Source organism: Bufo gargarizans, chromosome 2 (genome assembly GCF_014858855.1).
Source record: "Bufo gargarizans isolate SCDJY-AF-19 chromosome 2, ASM1485885v1, whole genome shotgun sequence".
Classification (NCBI taxonomy): Eukaryota; Metazoa; Chordata; class Amphibia; order Anura; family Bufonidae; genus Bufo; species Bufo gargarizans.
In genome coordinates this window covers 328,501,821-328,520,549 of record NC_058081.1, presented here as the reverse complement: position 1 = coordinate 328,520,549, position 18,729 = coordinate 328,501,821, and the positions used below count along the sequence as shown (strand labels likewise).

Sequence of the window (18,729 nt, the reverse complement as noted above, 5' to 3'; positions counted from 1 at the left end):
CTATATGCGTGATCACCCCCCTGTCATTGATCACCCCCCTGTAAGGCTCCATTCAGACGTCCGTATGATTTTTACAGATCCACGGATACATGGATCGGATCCGCAAAACACATACGGACGTCTGAATGGAGCCTTACAGGGGGGTGATCAATGACAGGGAAGTGATCAGGAAGTCTATATGCGTGATCACCCCCTTGTCATTGATCACCCCCCTGTAAGGCTCCATTCAGACATCCAAACAAAAGGGACCACCAGAGGACCAGGTAGCAGGTATAATAGACGCTGTTATCAAAACAGCATCTAATATACCTGTTAGGGGTTAAAAAAATCACATCTCCAGCCTGCCAGCGAACGATCGCCGCTGGCAGGCTGGAGATCCACTCTCTTACCTTCAGTTCCTGTGAACGCGCGCGCCCGTGTGCGCGCGTTCACAGGAAATCTCGCGTCTCGCGAGATGACGCGTATATGCGTGACTGTGCGCAGCGCTGCCGCCTCCGGACCGCAGATCTGCGTTAGGCGGTCCGGAGGTGGTTAATACTGAAAACAATAAAAAATTGGGAAAACAATAACTTTTTTCTTTTCATCTCCATATTCTGACCCTAACAACTTTTTCTTTTATAGTTATGTCTATAAAACTGTGTAAGGGCTCATTTTTGCAGGACAATCTGTCATTTTAATTGATATAATCTTGGAGTATATATGACTTTTTGATCATGTTTTATTCATTTTTTTGGTGAGGAGAAGCAATTAAAAAATTTCAATTTTTTTTTTTTCATTTTTAGATTTTAATAACATGGGCATTATGAGGAGGGGTGATGCCTATAATGTTTAATTTTTTTATTGATATTTATTTTTATTTAAACTATGGGGAAAGTGGGGTGATTAAACTTTTTATATTCTATATTTTGATATTTTTAAAAACTTTTTTTTTTACTTTTTTTTTAATTCACCCTAGATGACTGTTATAAGCAATCAGTAGATTGCTTCTACAATACATTGCATTGAATTGTTGTTGCAGTTCATTGCAGATTTGCTAGGCTCTACAGTTCTAAAAGACTTGGTTTCTTCAGAGAGACAACGCCTTTAATAAACAACCAATGGCTCCTCCAATCACGGTGTGGGGGAGCCATTCAGACCCTGGGATCACAGAGGTCCCAGGGAAAGCTACATCAGATGCCATGGTCACAATTGAAGGGTAAAATATCTACAATCTGCGTTATCGCCAATTACAGACATTAGCTCCTGGTGTCTGCTGTTTAAAATAGCAGGAACCCAGTGGCTATGGCTCACAAGCGCAGCAGCCACCATTTTTAAACACCACTTTCCACAAATTTTCTACGTAACCCTTGCCACTTTACATGGTGAGGATGGGGAGGGAAATGGGGTTAGCGATCCTAGAACGTTTATCTTCAGTTCCGCCAGTCTTCTGTAAATCTGTGGCAGCTCAGAACTGCCGTAGATTTCTGTTTCTGATTGCCGGATGATGCACCTAATTTATGACAAGGTCTACTCCCCATTACAATATTTATATGCTTCTTATTTATATAATCCAACTTAGATCCTCTGGTCTGGATGACATAACTTTAATTGACACATGTTTTATATAGCTACACATAGCCCATACGGGGACACTTACATGTATCTGCATTTACTAGATCCTTAACAATTGGTATATAGAGTTACCACCATGGTTACTAATAGCTACTATGGATTTAAGCGGACCGTAAACCTGAATGATACAATTATCCTATGATTTTGAGCAACTTCCGTATTAATGTGTATCACTCTTCATTTTAAACCATATATTGTTTTTTCCTTGGTGTTTCATCTCATCTGTATCATGAAATCAGGAGCACTATATCTCCAGTCATTTGACCAACAGATTATGAGATTATATAATTAATTTATTATATAATGTTATCGTTAAAATAACGTACCATTGCCATTGTGTATCAAAATGAATTATGTTTTTTATGTTTGAAAAAGGCCAAATTAGGCCAAAACCTAACTAAACAGCTAAATATCTCAAAAAGATTTTGCACTGATTGAGAAACAACAAATCTTGACATTTCTGGAGTTTTATTATACACTATCCGGTGGGGTGGGATCCCGACTCCTAGAAATCCACACACATAGAAAGCAGTGTGCGACTAAGCAACTTTTCAACTTTGACAAGGCCTATCCCCATCACAAATTAGGGGCATCCTTCAGCAGTGCAGGGAAGGGTATATCATAGACCAGCATATAATGCTGGTTATATATATGATAAGTCTCCCCCATACTTCCCCAAATTTTTGAAGTCATACACTCTGACCCTTTTTAAAGACCTCTACTCTTGAACCATAAAGACCCTAAAATGAAAAGGGTTGTCCAGTAGTACCTCAAAGTTTATGTTATGGGATGTCTTTCATTGAAAAGTTTAGCATATTTGAACAGTTTTTGAGTATTTTTATTTCATACAGGATGGACTGCTGAGGGTTTGACTACCTTCTGTACAATGTTTGTTACTGCTTGTTTATAGGTCATACTCTGGCATTCCATGTGCCTAGATTGAAAGGTATGGTAGTTTGTAACTGGTGTAGATTTCAGTCATCATTTACACAAGAAAACTGTCTCTTAGTCATAGCACAGATGCTATGAGTAAGAACGTAGTATGCGCTCAAAACGCATAAAAGGTAACTGATGTTTTTATCTTACTATTTTCAATGGATTTATAGATAAAGGAATGGTTTTAGACAGAGTACTGGACATTACTGTTGTTGCTGTTCAAGAAAAGGCATAATAATTTGTAGTATTCTGTTAACTGTTGTGATCTTCATCTCATCCCCTGGTATGTCTCCATTGAACATAACTGCTCCATCCAGCCTTTCCAAATTCTTATATTGTACACATCTATCATCTTTCCTTCATCTCATCCCCTGCTTTGAACTTTTAATGTCTCTATATCCCTACTGGGTTTATTAAGTATTTGTTTACATAGACTATTTCACCCCTGTATTTGGTCCTCCTTTGATAAGGCACTGAGTGGTATCAATCTGGTCCTCCTTTGATAAGGCACTGAGTGGTATAAATCTAAGTCCTTAGGGTATTTTCAATACAACATCTTTTAAGTGCAACTCTTTAAGTGCAAATTTTGAATTTAACAATAATTGCACCAGAAGGGAAGCAAAGGTAACTACTGACATAGTTAATGCAAACAATGCTTACAAAACCTCCTGACATACCTCCACATCCCTTCACCCAGCAAGGAACTATTTATCTCTCCCTCCATCTTATCTACTCATCTGACCGCTTGCACAAATCTGTTTGGACACATAAAACACTTCCTTCCCAAACATACATAGCCACCTCATGGCCTCTCCTACTCCCACCTAACACTTTCTCTGCTTCTCCTTCTTGCTGGTGATATCTCTCCAAATCCAGGCCCACATCAGCAAATCCCCACTATCACCTCTACCTCCCACTACTGCTCTCCTTCTACAAATTTCTGCAACCCCATAAACCTGAAAAACATTCCCCTGACCCCTGCTTCCTTGATCCCTCTTGCAGGAGCATTATGGAACGCTAGCTCTGTCTGTAACAAACTGTTCTACATTCATGATCTCTTCATCTCTCGCAAATTTTCCTTTCTGGGTCTAACAGAAATATGGCTGACAACCTCTGACACTGCCTCCCTACTGCACTCTCTTATAGCGGATATAGTGGAGGCATTGGTCTTCTCCTATCAGACAACTGCTCCTACAGCCCAACCGCACTGCCACCCTCAATTACGCTCACTTCATTACACAGTACACACTGTTCGCATCTACTTTCCCTCAAACCTCCAAGTAGCTTTCATTTACCGCCCCCCAGGCCCAGCCACCATCTTTCTTGACCACTTCAACATCTGGCTCCTACACTTTCTGCTGACATCCCCACTATCATCATGGGTGACTTTAACATCCCCATTGACACTTGCCACTCAGCCGCCTCTAAGCTTCTATCACTCTCTTCCTCTTTCCGCTTCTCACAGTGGTCCTCTGCTCCCACCCACAGAGATGGTCACACTCTGGATCTGATCTTTACCCACCTCTGCTCCATATCTAACCTTTCTAATTCGCCCCTCCCCTATCTGACCGCACCCTACTCACCTTCTCTTCACTCATGTCGATTGAAGAAATCCCATTCTAAGGATCACCTTACCACATACAAGCAATCCCTCCTCATTTTCATTTTCTCCATCCTTCAGCACCCTGACCCTCACATTTAATCTCAGCTGAGGACTTTGCCACATTTTTCAAACAAAAGAGAAAGCTTCAGTGCACAGTCCCTACAGACTCTCTACACAACTGCTCAGTCCTCTTCTCCCAAAACCAGCTTCTCCACCATACACCTTACAGAAGAAAAGCTTTCCAACCTACTCTCCGGATCACATTTCACCAACTGCACATTTGACCCAATACCATCCCACCTCATCCCCAACATCACCACAGTGTTTATCCCAGCCCTAACTCATCTCTTCAAACTATCACTAATCTCTGGTGTCTTCCCTTCTGGTTTTAAATATGCTATCATTACACCCATCCTCAAAAAGCCTTCACATGACCCATCTTCTTTGCCCAGTTATCGCCGCATGTCACTTCTTCCATATGCTTCAAAGCTACTTGAACAACATGTCCATTCTGAACTGTCCTCTCACCTCTCCTCCTGCTCCCTCTTTAACCGGCTATAATTTGGCTTCTGACCCCACCACTCAACTGAAACTTCCCTTACCATAGTCACCAACGACTTGCTAACAGCCAAACCCAAAAAACATTACATAATATGTCCTTCTTCTCCTTGACCTGTCCTCTGCCTTTGACACTGTCAACCACTCCCTTTTGTTACAAACTCTCTCATCTCTTGGCATGACCAACCTGGCCCTCTCCTGGATCACATCATACCTCACAGACCGGACACTTAGCGTCTTCCACTCTCAGACCACCTCCTTGTCTCATTCCCTCTCTGTTGGTGTCCCACAAGGCTCTGTCCTAGGACCCTGCTCTTCTCTATCTACACCCTTGGCATGGGACAGCTTAAGTCCCATGGCCTTCCGTATCACTTTTATGCTGACGACACACAAATCTACCTCTCTGGTCCACACATAACCACCTTACTATCCAGAATTCCACAAGTTTTATCTTTTCCCCATCTTGCTCAACCCCCTTTCCCAACAGACCTTTCTATCACGATCAATGGCTGCATACTCTCCCCGGTCAACCAAGTGCGCTGCCTTGGAGTGACCTTGGATTCTGTACTCATCAGACTGCACATCTAAGCCCTTTCCACCACCTGCTGCCTCCAACTCAAAAATATCTCCCTCATCATGCCTTCATCATCTCCCGCCTAGACTACTGCAACATCCACCTCTGTGGTCTTCCATCTAGCACTCTCGCAGCCCTCCAATCTATCCTCAACTCTGCTGCCCGACTAATCCCTGTTACTCCTCTGTCTCTTCCCTCTGCCAATCCCTTCACTGACTCTCCATTGTCCAGCGAATTCAGTTCAAAATTCTAACAAATACATATAAAGCCATACACAACCTGTCTGCTCCATACATCTCTGAGCTCCTTTCCCAATGCATTCCTACATGTAACATCCGATCCTCACAAGACCTCCTTCTCTCCTCTTCTCTCATCATCTCTTCCCACAACCGTCTCCAAGATTTCTCCCGAGCATCCCCCATACTCTGGAACTCTCTACCCCAACATATCAGACTCTCACCTACAGTGGATTCCTTCAAAAGAAACCTGAAAACTTACCTCTTCAGACAAGTCTTTAACCGTCATGACCAGCTTTAGCTTTACCCTCACCTACTGTGTCTTTCCCCCCATACCTTGTAGATTGGAAGCCCTCACAATCCCTCCTTCTGTACCAGTCTGTAACTCGTCTTGTTCATGCAGTGCAATTGTCTGTATTAAGTATGTATATCCCTTATCATATGTACAGCGCCATGGAATGAATGGCGAATTAATTATAAATAAAATTAATAAAAATATAAAAATACTGGAAACATGCAAATATCGGAAACATGCCCAATTCTAATTCTCAGTTGTAAATGCTATAGACTTAGCAAACACAATATTTCTGACAATACAAACAATTTAAACTATTTCACTATTTAAAATGTGAAAAACAGTATTGGTGGTACTATCTTTTTGTGTATGCACTCTTCCTAATTAACGGGGTATTCTAATATTAAACATTTATGGCAGTTAATATTTAAAAAGTTAATACTTAAAAATCAGGATTTGCTCAAAACTCCAAGAAGGAGCATATTAGTCAGTGACTGGTTCAGACCTTTAGTATAAATTTATGGTCTATAAATGTTTAGTAGTTTATAAAATGACTAATTTTAGGTAGTTATGTAGATGGAACAGATTGTAAGGTTGTTGTTAGCAACAACTGAGCATATGCCCTGGTTTCATAATGATGCCAAATATATCTTCTCTGCCTCCTAATGTTGCTGCCTGTGAAGTCTGATTTACATAGCACAGCCTTGCATTCATCCAAGTAGAAACACTGCTTGGATAGTTTGGGTTAAACCTTATTTAAAGAAATTACAAAGAAAGACAAAACCAGATACTGAAACATGGTTTTGTATAGCTATACTGTAACTCTAGCTGCTTAATGAGTCACTAACTTTTCAAAAAACTTTTGATATGCCATATAGACGTTTAGACTGGTGGCTGTCTCTAGAACGATGGAAGTGAAACCTGCCCATATCACTTTCTACTCATGCACAGCACAAAATCAAGACCGGCACATAGACGTCTATGGAGCCCATCTCATGCAGCGAGAGAGCATGATATGCACGCACTTCTGTCATCTCATTATAGAGAACAGTGATCAGACCACCACCAATCTAAATGTTTGTCTCTATGACTTATCAAATGTTTTTTGAAAAGTTAGTGACCCTTTAAGAAGCTAGTGTTACGGTATAGCCATACAAAACCATGTTTCAGTATCTGGTTTTCATTAGTAAAAAAAAAAAAATCTAGGAGATAAACTCTCTTTAAAACTATATTAACATATGCTTAAAACTTTTTTACAGACTACAAAACGTTTAAGATGCTAAACAACCTTGAAGTGATTACACTTTACTATACATGTAAAAAGCCTATAAGGCTCCTCACGCCAGTTAGGGCACTCTTCATAAGGAAATATCGTATTCCCCAAATCCTGACCTAGGCCTCTCACCCAGTTAAGCCAGTACCCTCTGCTCTGCATTGATGAGGGGCAATCACCCCCAAAACTGCTGTAAGTCCTATTGTAAGTCTTGATGGTAGACACCATTTGTTCCCAGGAAAGGTGATTGCTATAGGTGAAGTCCAGTTTTGCAGTCTTGTTAACAACCGGTAACATTAGACATTACCAGGTACAAACACTAGAACCTAATGTTGGTCATAAATATGATTTTCCGTCACTTCAGGGAGGGTGAAGAAGCGAAACGCGCGTCGGGTTGGCATCCTCTCTCCCCCTCGGCTCCTGGTCAGTATTTGTTCTCCTTATGCTCATTCTGCATCACCAATGATCCTGTTATTCAGGACATTGGTGTGATTGCTATACATTGCAAGGTTCATTTCTTTGCACTTGTGAGTATATCCTGTTGAAGACTCCATATAATAGGTAATGAGAACCGCACTGGTAGCATAGGAGCAGATTATATGTTTTAGCATAAGGCTACTATATGAGATGTGTGAGGTATGTAATTTACATGTGCACTACACAGTAATTAGACTCAGATCCTGGTGCACACTCCATGTAACTTTGATGGTATAACAGCCAACTATAGGAGTTTTGTGGGGAGGGTGGATTTGTACTTGTCGCAGCATTGTCCTGCACTGCTACCACTGTATGTATTTGATTATAATATGTATTGACTTTTTTATTTTTAATAATAAAGAATGAACTTATATTATATGCGAGGAGTAATCATTTTGGTATATTAAAAGGGTTGTACGGGTTCACCCAGGCAGCCCCCCTGAGGCTAGCATCGGAACATCTCATGCTCCGAGGCGCTCCCTTGCCCTGCGCTAAATCGCCCAGTGTGTTCAGTGACGTCACCGGCTCTGATGGGCGGGCTAGGGCAGCGCTAAATCCCGCCCAACAGTGATGGTGACATCACCAGGCTTCCTGGCAGCCCATGGAGAGCCCGGTACGTCACCAGATCTTTAAAAAAATGCATTTGCCCTGAGCGATTTAATGCAGGGCAAAGGAGAGAATCAGAGCATGAACTGCTCCGATGCTCAAGTCAGGGGGGCTGCCGGGGTGAAAATGGAGGAATCTCTGAACCCGGACAACCCCTTTAATGGGTTTGATGAGAATAGTGCCAAAAAATCCCAGTTCCAGCTCCTTGGCATCCAGCTGCACCATTTCCAGTTCTTTCCAATCAATATCCTTAGCAGTGACATGTGCACTGAGGTTCAGCATGCTCATGCCACATCACCACTGAGATCAATGACTGACTGGAAGCAGTGATGTGAATGTAGACTGCAGGAAACTTCAGGTGGGACAGAAACAACAGGCTGGTCACAGCACCGCAGGAACCAGGAAAATCTGACAGGTGGGTCTTTATTTTATTTTAACACTCCCCTAATCCCAACCCCCCCCGACCCCAGTAAATTTGTTCTAGGTTTTGGACAACTCCTTTAAGATGCCACATGATTGAGGATGCTTTCACTTAGTTTTTCAGTGTCGTGAGTGGTGTTTTTCCAGCAATTTTGCAGCATTTTTTGCACTAGCACATTTTGATGTGTTTTTTTTTTTTTGCAGTAAAAACACACACTAGCTCCAGATGTTAGTTGAAAATGGAAAAATGACAATTTTTTTTATTTTTTTGCTTCTGGCATTTTGTTAATTAGGTGGTGTTTTTTGCCTTTCTGATTCCCTTCCAAAAACGTGGCATGCTGTTGCTCTTGGCATTTTTTTCAGACATCTTCTCTACAGGGAAAAAAAGCCATGAAGAAAACTCTAGTGGTAAGACACACTGGGGCAGATTTACTATTGAAAATTTGCAAGTTTTTTGCTGCATTTTTGTAGGGCTTTGTGACTTTTTGGGCTTACTTGTTCAAAAATGAACATAATTTATACTAATAAAGTATTTGCCAGGTTTAAGAAATTAAAAAGACACACAAATGTCGCAAACTCACTCCAGCATGGAGGGTGGTACAAAACTTGAAGTATCATCCTTAGGCCTCATGCACACAACCGTTTTTTTTTTTAAGGTCCGCAAAAACGGGGTCCGTAGGTCCGTGATTCGTGACCTTTTTTTCGTCTGTGGGTCTTCCTTGATTTTTGGAGGATCCACAGACATGATGTTTTGGTGTCCGTCTGGCCGTGCGGAGCCAAACGAATCCGTCCTGAATTACAATACAAAGTCAATGGGGACGGATCCGTTTGACGTTGACACAATATGGTGCAATTGCAAACGTATCCGTCCCCCATTGACTTTCAATGTAAAGTCAGGAGTCCCTTTTATACCATCGGATCAGAGTTTTCTCCAATCAGATGGTATATTTTAACTTGAAGCATCCCAATCACCATGGGAACGCCTCTATGTTAGAATATACCATCGGATTTGAGTTAGATTGTGAAACTCAGATCCGACAGTATATTCTAACACAGAGGCGTTCCCATGGTGATGGGGACGCTTCAAGTTAGAATATACTAAAAGAACTGTGTACATGACTGCCCCCTGCTGCCTGGTAGGTGCTGCCAGGCAGCAGGGGCAGACCCCCCCTCTCCTCCCCCTGTATTTAACTCATTGGTGGACAGTGCGGCCGGCCCCCCCTCCCTCCCCTGTAGTTAACACATTGGTGGCCAGTGCGGCCGCCCCCCCCTCCCTCCCCTGTAGTTAACACATCGCTACTGCAGTCCTGGTTGCCATGGTTACTTAGCAATTTTTAGAAGCATTATACTTACCTGCGAGCTGCGATGTCTGTGACCGGCCGGGCGCTCCTCCTACTGGTAAGTGAAAGGTCTGTGCGGCGCATTGCTTTAGCACAGACCTGTCACTTACCAGTAGGAGGAGTGCCGGCCGGTCACAGACATCGCAGCTCACATGTAAGTATAATGCTTCTAAAAATTGCTAAGTAACCATGGCAACCAGGACTGCAGTAGCGTCCTGATTGCCATGGTTACCGATCGGAGCCCCAGCGATTAAACTGGGACTCCGATCGGTACTCTCCGCTGCTACCAATGATAGGGGGGGAGATTTTAATTAGGAAGGGGAGGGAGGGGGGGGGGCCCACTGGCCACCAATGAATCTACAGTACTACAGGGGAGGGAGGGGGGGTCCGGCCGCACTGGCCACCAATGTGTTAACTACAGGGGAGGGAGGGGGGTCGGCCGCACTGGCCACCAATGTGTTAAATACAAGGGAGGGAGGGGGCCCACTGGCCACCAATGAATTTAAAACTGGGGAGGGAGGGGGGTCTGCCCCCTCCTGCCTGGCAGCACATGATCTCCTACAGGGGGCTATGATACGCACAATTAACCCTGCCAGGCAGCAGGGGGCAGTCATGTACACAGTTCAAAGTATATTCTAACTAGAAGCGTCCCCATCACTATGGGAACGCCTCTGTGTTAGAATATACTGTCGGATCTGAGTTTTCACAAAGTGAAAACTCAGCTCTGAAAAAGCTTTTATGCAGAAGGATCTTCGGATCCATCTGTATGAAAGTAACCTACGGCCACGGATCACGGACGCGGATGACAATCTTGTGTGCATCCGTGTTCTTTCACGGACCCATTGACTTGTAAGGGTCCGTGAACCGTTGTCCGTCAAAAAAATAGGACAGGTTCACGGATCACGGATGCGGCTGCAAAACTGTGCATTTTCTGATTTTTCCACGGACCCATTGAAAGTCAATGGTTCCGCGAAAAAAAAACGGAGAACGGAACAACGGCCGCAGATGCACCCAACGGTCGCTGTGCATGAGGCCTTAGACATATTTAAGGTTTACCAAACATATCAAACATGCACTATTTGATAAATCTTGCATAAATATTGACAAAGAAGACTCAGACTTGAGACAGTGACCATGGTCATACCCACAGATAGCATGTGCAGCATTAAGACCAAAATTTATAAAAGAAATAACATACCTTTTCATCTAGAGCTTTATGGTGCTCAAACAGTGATTTCAGAGCTTTGAGAACTTCCACTTCACTGGAAACACCTGAGGGAGACTGTGCTTGCCGTTTAACCACCGTCATCCTCAACGACCTCTCGTGTCTTGAAACAAGGCACTCCAGATGCTCCAATAAAAGCTGTTGTAATACAGAGATATAATCCTTACTCTTTTTTGTAAAAAATTAAATCCCTGCCACTATACAGTGTGGTTTCTTTTTCCATTAAGCTATCCCATGTGCAGGTACAGTATTTTCCTAAAGCCTGGATACCCACTTATGCAGAACACTTTTTGCAATTAAAAATGCAGCCTTTAGTAAGTGATGGAATATTTTCTGCATAGGCCATCTCTAGCTGATCGGCGAGGATCCAACACCCCACATCCCTACCGATCTGCTGTTCTGTATCGCTCCATTGCTATACAGCTTACTACTACAGCGCTGCTCCCATTAAAGTCAGGGTGTTGGGTGTTGGACCCCTGACAATTAGCTAGTGATGGCCCATCCTGAGGATAAGCCATCACTTATTAAAGGCTGGACAACACCTTTAAATATTGTTTCTTGGTATTTTTATTTCAGTGAGACAACCACCAGAAAAATAAAATACATGTGTTTTTTATTTCATGTGACATATGTTTTTTTGCTGCCTTTTTGTGACCTTTTACAAATAGTGGGGGAAAATGAATCAATACTGCTGCAAAGAAAAACTTGCTTCCTTGCCCATAGCAACCAGTGGGATTACACCTTTTAGTTTTCAGAGCTTTTTTTGGAAAATTAAAGGATCAATCTGGTTGCTATGGGCAACTAAGAATTTTCTCCTTTGCACCAATTTTGATAAATCTTCCCCACTGTTTAAAGATATGCATTTTAATTCCATGCATTTGTTACTTCCAATGTAAAGCTACTGGAAGAAATTTATCAAAACTGGTGAAAAGGAAAACTGTCTTAGTTACCCATAGCAACCAAACAGATTCCACCTTTCATTTTTCAGAGCTCCTTTGGAAAATGAAAGGATTGATCTGATTGGTCGCTATGAGCTACTGTCAGTATTCCTGTACACCAGTTTTGATAACTGTTCCCCACTATATATAACAAAAGAGCCATAGGGAAAAAAAACACACTGATCCACATTTAGCAGGCCACAGTACTCTCATAAACGGCAACAAAATTTGCTGCAAATTGGTGCAATTTATTGCAAACTTGTAAATTTTTGGAGCGATTTGGAACATCTAGTTCTAGAAAACCTCTTTACCTACAAGGCTACAAGGGGGTGGGGGGGACATCGACCAAGTTTAGAAAATGTAAGTATGTCCCACTGAAACTTGCATTTTTGAATGAGGGAAAATGTTTATGGCATGATAATGCTAGCATATCGTGTGTACTGAGTTTTATAAATTTACTAGCAGAAGGACCCGGCCTATGTATAGGTATATTTCATCTATTTTGTATTTAATGTTTCTGTGTGTCGTTAATAGATATCAACAGTATCCCCCATAACAGTGACCTCTACAGCACCCCTCACCCCTCAACACTGACCCCCCACAGTGCCCCGCCTCCTTAAAATGGGACCTCCACAGCAGTCCATTCCCTTAACTTTGACCTTCACAGCAGCCCACCCCTTTAACAGTGAGTTTTACAGCACCAAACTCCCTTGACATTGACCTCCTCAGGGGCTCGTCCCCTCAATTGCGACCTATACCGCACCCCGCCCCTTAACACTGACCTCCATAGGGGGCCGTCCCCTTATCTGTGACGTTCACTGTTCCCTGTCCCTTAACAGAGACCTCCACAGCACCCGTCCCTTTAACAGTGACTGCCACAGTACCCTGTTCCCTTAACAGTGACCTGCACAGTAACCCGCATCCTTAACAGTGACCTCATAGTATCCTGCTGACTTAACAGTGACCTCCATAGCAGCTGCCCCTTAAATAGTGGCCCCTGCCCCCTTAACAGTGACCTCCACAGTGCCTGCCCCTTTAACAGGGACCTCCACAGCAGTTTCCCCATTAATAGTGGCACTTGCTCCTTAACAGTGACCTCCACAGCAGCTACCCCTTTAATAGTGGGCCTGCCCCCTTAACAGTGACCTCCAACATTTTGTCGCACCAATGCCGCGCAATAATTTTTATAATGATAGGCTAAGCTGTCACACTGCGACTTGCGACATGCTGCAACTGTAACACGACAGTTGCAAAAAATCCATCCAAGATGGATGCATATAGTAGTGTAGTTGTGTACTATGTGTCAGTGCGACTTATTGTCGTTGTGTAGCCCTAGCCTAAAACTGACGTACAGCAGTGAAGAAAAATGGCTGGGTTGTTATGGAAACCTGGAGTAAAACTGTGTGTATGTGGAGACTAAGGGCCTGTGAGCTTCTATTGGCTGATAAGGGACATGTGACCGAGTGTATGGCAGTTGGGATATGAGTGAAAGACTTGCAGGCTTCTATTGGCTAATGCAGGTAATTTTCTGGGAAAATCTCAGGAACGGTACGTGCTAGAGAGCTGAGACCCGGTCTAAAACCTCCCCGGACACCTGATGTACCTGTGTGCCAAATTTGGTGAATATCGGTCCAGTCGTTTGGTCATGCATAAAGAACAGACAGACAGACGAACAGACAGACAGACAGACAGAAACTCATTTTTATATACAATACAGTGGGATGCGAAAGTTTGGGCAACCTTGTTAATCGTCATGATTTTCCTGTATAAATCGTTGGTTGTTATGATAAAAAATGTCAGTTAAATATATCATATAGGAGACACACACAGTGATATTTGAGAAGTAAATTAAGTTTATTGGATTTACAGAAAGTGTGCTATAATTGTTTAACCCCTTAAGGACACAGGGCGTACAGGTACGCCCTTGTGCCCTGGTACTTAAGGACACAGGGCGTACATGTACGCCCTGTGCATTTTCAATCACCGCCGCGCGGCCGGCGGCGATCGGAACCCCGTGCCTGCTCAAATCATTGAGCAGGCACTTGGGGCAAATGCGTCGGGGGGTCCGGTGACCCCCCCATGTATGCGATCGCAGAAAACCGCAGGTCAATTCAGACCTGCGGTTTTCTGCGTTTCCGGGTTATTCGGGTCTCTGAAGACCCGATAACCCGGAACAGGATGGTGATGGTGGTGTGATTTCACTCCACCAATCACCATCCAGCGATCCTGAGTGGTGATGGTGACATCACCACTCAGGATCGCTTTCTGATTGGTCTGTGGGCGGTCCGGCGGCAGATTCAAAAGAGGCAGGCGCCCCTCTCCTCCTCCTTTTGTGTTCCGGAGCCGGAGGAGAGAGGAGCTGCCTGCACGTGTCTGCTGCCACCGCTGCACCGCTGCCTGCACCCGATCTGTGCCCCCCCAGGACCCGATCTCTGCCCCCAGCACCCCATCAGGTACATAGGGACAGCTAGGGAAAGTTTGGTTTAGGCAGGGAAAAAAAAGGGAAAGGTAGTTTTTTTGAACTTTTATTGCATCACCCCAGCTGTGTGACCCTAGACCCCCCAGGGGTGCTGCCACTTGCCCCCCTCCCCCTGCCACTTGCCCCCCCCCCCCCACCTTTTTTGGGGTGCTTTTTTTTTTTTTTGAGTTCGCTGACTGTGGCCGGCACTTAGCGTCCGGCCACTGTTAGCGCATCGCACACCCCACCGCTGATCAACTTCGGACGGTTGATCAGCAGTTTTGAATTTTTTTCCCCACATTTTTTGCCCTTTTTTTAGTTAGTTTATTTATTTTTTCTGTTAGTTTTAGGGTGAGTTCGTGAACACCCGTGCCCCCTCACACACGCACACCAAATAAAGAGTTACACACACGCACATATACACGCAGACACACACTCCCCTATGGCCCGCCGGACATTCTCGGCCAAGGAGGCATACGCCCAGCTTGCCTCCGAGTCCGAGAGTCCCAGTGAGGATGAGGATGACCCCACATTCCTGTTGTCATCCGCATCCTCCTCATCATCTAGCGATGATGATGAGCCCCCAAGGCGGCGGAGACGCCGCCAGGCAGGAGCAAGGGGACCGCCATGTTAGGGACCCTGTGGCCCACACTAGTACGAGCAGCTCTGGGGCTCGTACTGGTTTCCCGGCCCACCAGTTAAATCCACCGGAGCACCCTGCCGGTGAACTTGTCTGGTGTAGCCCAGAGCGATACGAGCCCGTGATTCCCGATTTCGTAGGCCAATCAGGAATCCAGATTTCCACAGTGGGCTACACTGAATATGACTTTTTTTGTCATTTTTTCAGTGACCCACTGGTAAATCTGATGGTGGAGCAGACGAATCTGTACGCCCAACAGTTCGTCGCTCAACACCCGGGCTCCTTTTTGGCCAGGCCCGGTGGCTGGACGCCGGTCAGTGCAGCCGAAATGAGGACATTTTGGGGCCTCGTGCTGCATATGGGCCTGGTCAAGAAACCCAGTGCCAGGCTGTACTGGAGTGGGGACGTCCTATATCAGACCCCACTTTACAGTACAGTTATGACACGCTCCCGGTTTGAGGCCATCCGGAAATGTCTGCATTATTCCGATAATGCAGCATGTCCACCCCGAGGTGATCCTGCCCATGACCGTCTGTACAAGATACGGCCGGTCATCGATCACTTTGGGGCCAAATTCATGGAGGCCTATGTACCTGGAAGGGAGGTCGTGGTTGATGAGTCTCTCATTGCGTTCAAGGGGAGACTCATTTTCCGCCAGTATGTGCCTTCCAAGCGGGCGAGGTATGGCGTGAAGCTATACAAAATTTGTGAGAGTACCTCAGGGTACACTTACAAATTTCGTGTATACGAGGGGCGAGATTCCCGGATTCAACCCCCAGAATGTCCCCCCACTCTGGGTGTTACCGGGAAACTTGTGTGGGACCTTATGCACCCACTGCTGGATAAGGGTTACCACTTGTACGTGGATAACTTTTATACCAGTATCCCCTTGTTCCAGTCCCTTGCCGCCAGATCCACGTCCGCTTGAGGGACCGTGCGGAAAAATCAACACGGCCTCCCTGCCCACCCCCTCCAGGCACCTATCCCCAGGGGTGAGACCCGTGCCCTTACCACTGGAAACCTGTTGCTGGTCAGGTATAAGGACAAGAGGGATGTCCTTATGCTGTCCACAATTCATGGTAACGGCATCACCCCTGTCCCTGTGCGAGGTACCGCGGCAACGGTCCTCAAGCCCGATTGTATCGTCGCCTACAATCAGTATATGGGAGGAGTTGATCTCTCGGATCAAGTCCTCAAGCCATATAACGCCATGCGCAAAACCCGGGCATGGTACAAAAAAGTTGCGGTCTACTTGGTACAGGTTGCCATGTACAACTCTTTTGTACTATCCCGAAGCGCTGGCAGCACAGGGACATTCCTCCAGTTCTATGAGGCAGTCCTCAAGGCCCTGATCTTTTCGGACCGGGAAAGAGCAGGCCGGAGTACCTCGGGAACTGTAGGCGCCCGGATCGTCCCTGGCCAACACTTTCCAGGTGTGGTCCCCCATACTGGAAAGAAGGGACGAACCCAAAAAAAGTGCAGAGTGTGTCGCAGGAGGGGGATACGGAAGGACACGACTACTCAGTGCGACACATGCCCCGATCATCCGGGCCTCTGCATTGACGGTTGCTTCAGGGAGTATCACACTTCCATGGAGTACTAAATTTATATCCCAATTTAGCACTGACATCGGATAAAAAAAAATGGTTCTCAGACTTGAGACACCCAAAAAAACTAAAATAATTTATTAAAAGTAGACATAGGTATTGCCGCGTCGGTAATAATCTCCTCTATAAAAATGCCCCATGACCTAACCCCCCAGATTAACACGGTCCAGAAAAAAAATAAAAAGGTGCAAAAAAAGTTTTTTTTTTGTCACCTTACATAATAAAAAGTTTAATAGCAAGCGATCAAAAAGTCATATAGCCCCCAAATTAGTGCCAATAAAACCGTCATCTCATCCCGCAAAAAATGAGCCCCCACATAAGATAATCAGATAAAAAAAAAAAATAGAAAATGACTCTTAGACTTTAGAGATACAAAATTTTTTTTAGGGTATCAAAAAGGATAATATAGTCTAAAACCTAAATAATTGTAAAAAAAAGTTGACTTATTAGGTATCGCCGCGTCCGTAAGAATCTCCTCTATAAAAATACCCCATGACCCAACCCCCCAGATTAACACAGTAAAAAAAAAAAAAAAAATAGGTGCAAAAAAATATTTTTTTTGTCACCTTACATAACAAAAAGTTTAATAGCAAGCGATCAAAAAGTCATATAGCCCCCAAAATAGTGCCAATAAAACCGGCCGCTCATCCCGCAAAAAATGAGCCCCCACATAAGATAATTGGCTAAAAGAAAATAAAAAAAATGACACTTAGACTTTAGAGATACCCAAAAAAATGTTGTATCAAAAAAGATAATATAGTCAAAAACCTAAATAATTGTAAAAAAAAAGTAGACTTATTAGATATTGCCGCGTCCGTAAGAATCTCCTCTATAACAATATCCCATGACCTAACTACCCAGATTAACACGGTTAAAAAAAAAAAAAAAACGGTGCCAAAACCGCTATTTTTGGCACTTTTCCATTTCAGTCCGTTTTTTCCGGTAACAAAACAAGTGTTAACAACCAAACAAAAGTTAAAATTTATTACCCTGATACTGCAGTTTACAGAAACGCCACATTTGTGGTCGTAAACTGCTGTATCCGTAAAAGGGAGGCCGCAAAAGGAAAGGACCGACATGGTTTCTGGAAGGCCGATTTTGATGGCCTTTTTTATTGACACCATATCCCTTTTGAAGCCCCCCTGATGCCCCCCTAGAGTAAAAACTCCCTAAAATTGACCCCATCTAAGAAACTACACCCCTCAAGGTATTCAAAAATGATTATACAAACTTTATTAACCCTTTAGGTGTTCCTCAACAGTTAATGGCAAATGGAGATGAAATATCAGAATTTCAATTTTTGGTAACCTTGCCTCACAAAAATGTAATATAGAGCAACCAAAAATTATATTTGCCCTAAAAATACTCCCCCAAAAAATGCCACCTTATCACGTAGTTTCCAAAATGGGGTCACTTTTAGGGAGTTTCGACTCCAGGGGTGCATCAGGGGGGTTGAAACAGGACACGGTGTAAATAAACCGGTCCATAAAAATCAGCCCTCCAAAAACCAAACGGCGCACCTTTCACTCTACGCCCCGCTGTGTGGCCGTACAGTAGTGTACGGCCACATATTGGGTGTTTCTGTAAACGGCAGAGTCAGGGTAATAAAGATACCGTCTTGTTTGGCTGTTAACCCTTGCTTTGTTAGTAGAAAACATGGGTTAAAATGGAAAATAAGGCAAAAAAATGAAATTTTCCAATTTCATCCCCATTTGCCAATAACTCTTGTGCAACACCTAAAGGGTTAACGACGTATGTAAAACCAGTTTTGAATACCTTGAGGGGTGTAGTTTCTTAGATGGGGTCACTTTTAGGGAGTTTCTACTCCAGGGGTGCATCAGGGGGCTTGCAACAGGGACACTGGTGTAAATAAACCGGTCCATAAAAATCAGCCCTCCAAAAACCAAACGGCGCACCTTTCACTCTATGCCC

The 18,729-nt window shown here is 44.1% G+C and overlaps 1 protein-coding gene across 1 annotated transcript in view; it reads right to left on the bottom strand.

Moving 5' to 3' along the window:
* PPFIA2 (PTPRF interacting protein alpha 2) overlaps positions 1 to 18,729 on the bottom strand; it is a 439,158-nt gene that overhangs the window by 199,845 nt on the left and 220,584 nt on the right. The window contains exon 4 of the mRNA XM_044280550.1: positions 11,128 to 11,292. Within this exon, the coding sequence (XP_044136485.1) occupies positions 11,128 to 11,292 (165 nt within the window). The remainder of the gene's footprint in view (positions 1 to 11,127; positions 11,293 to 18,729) is intronic.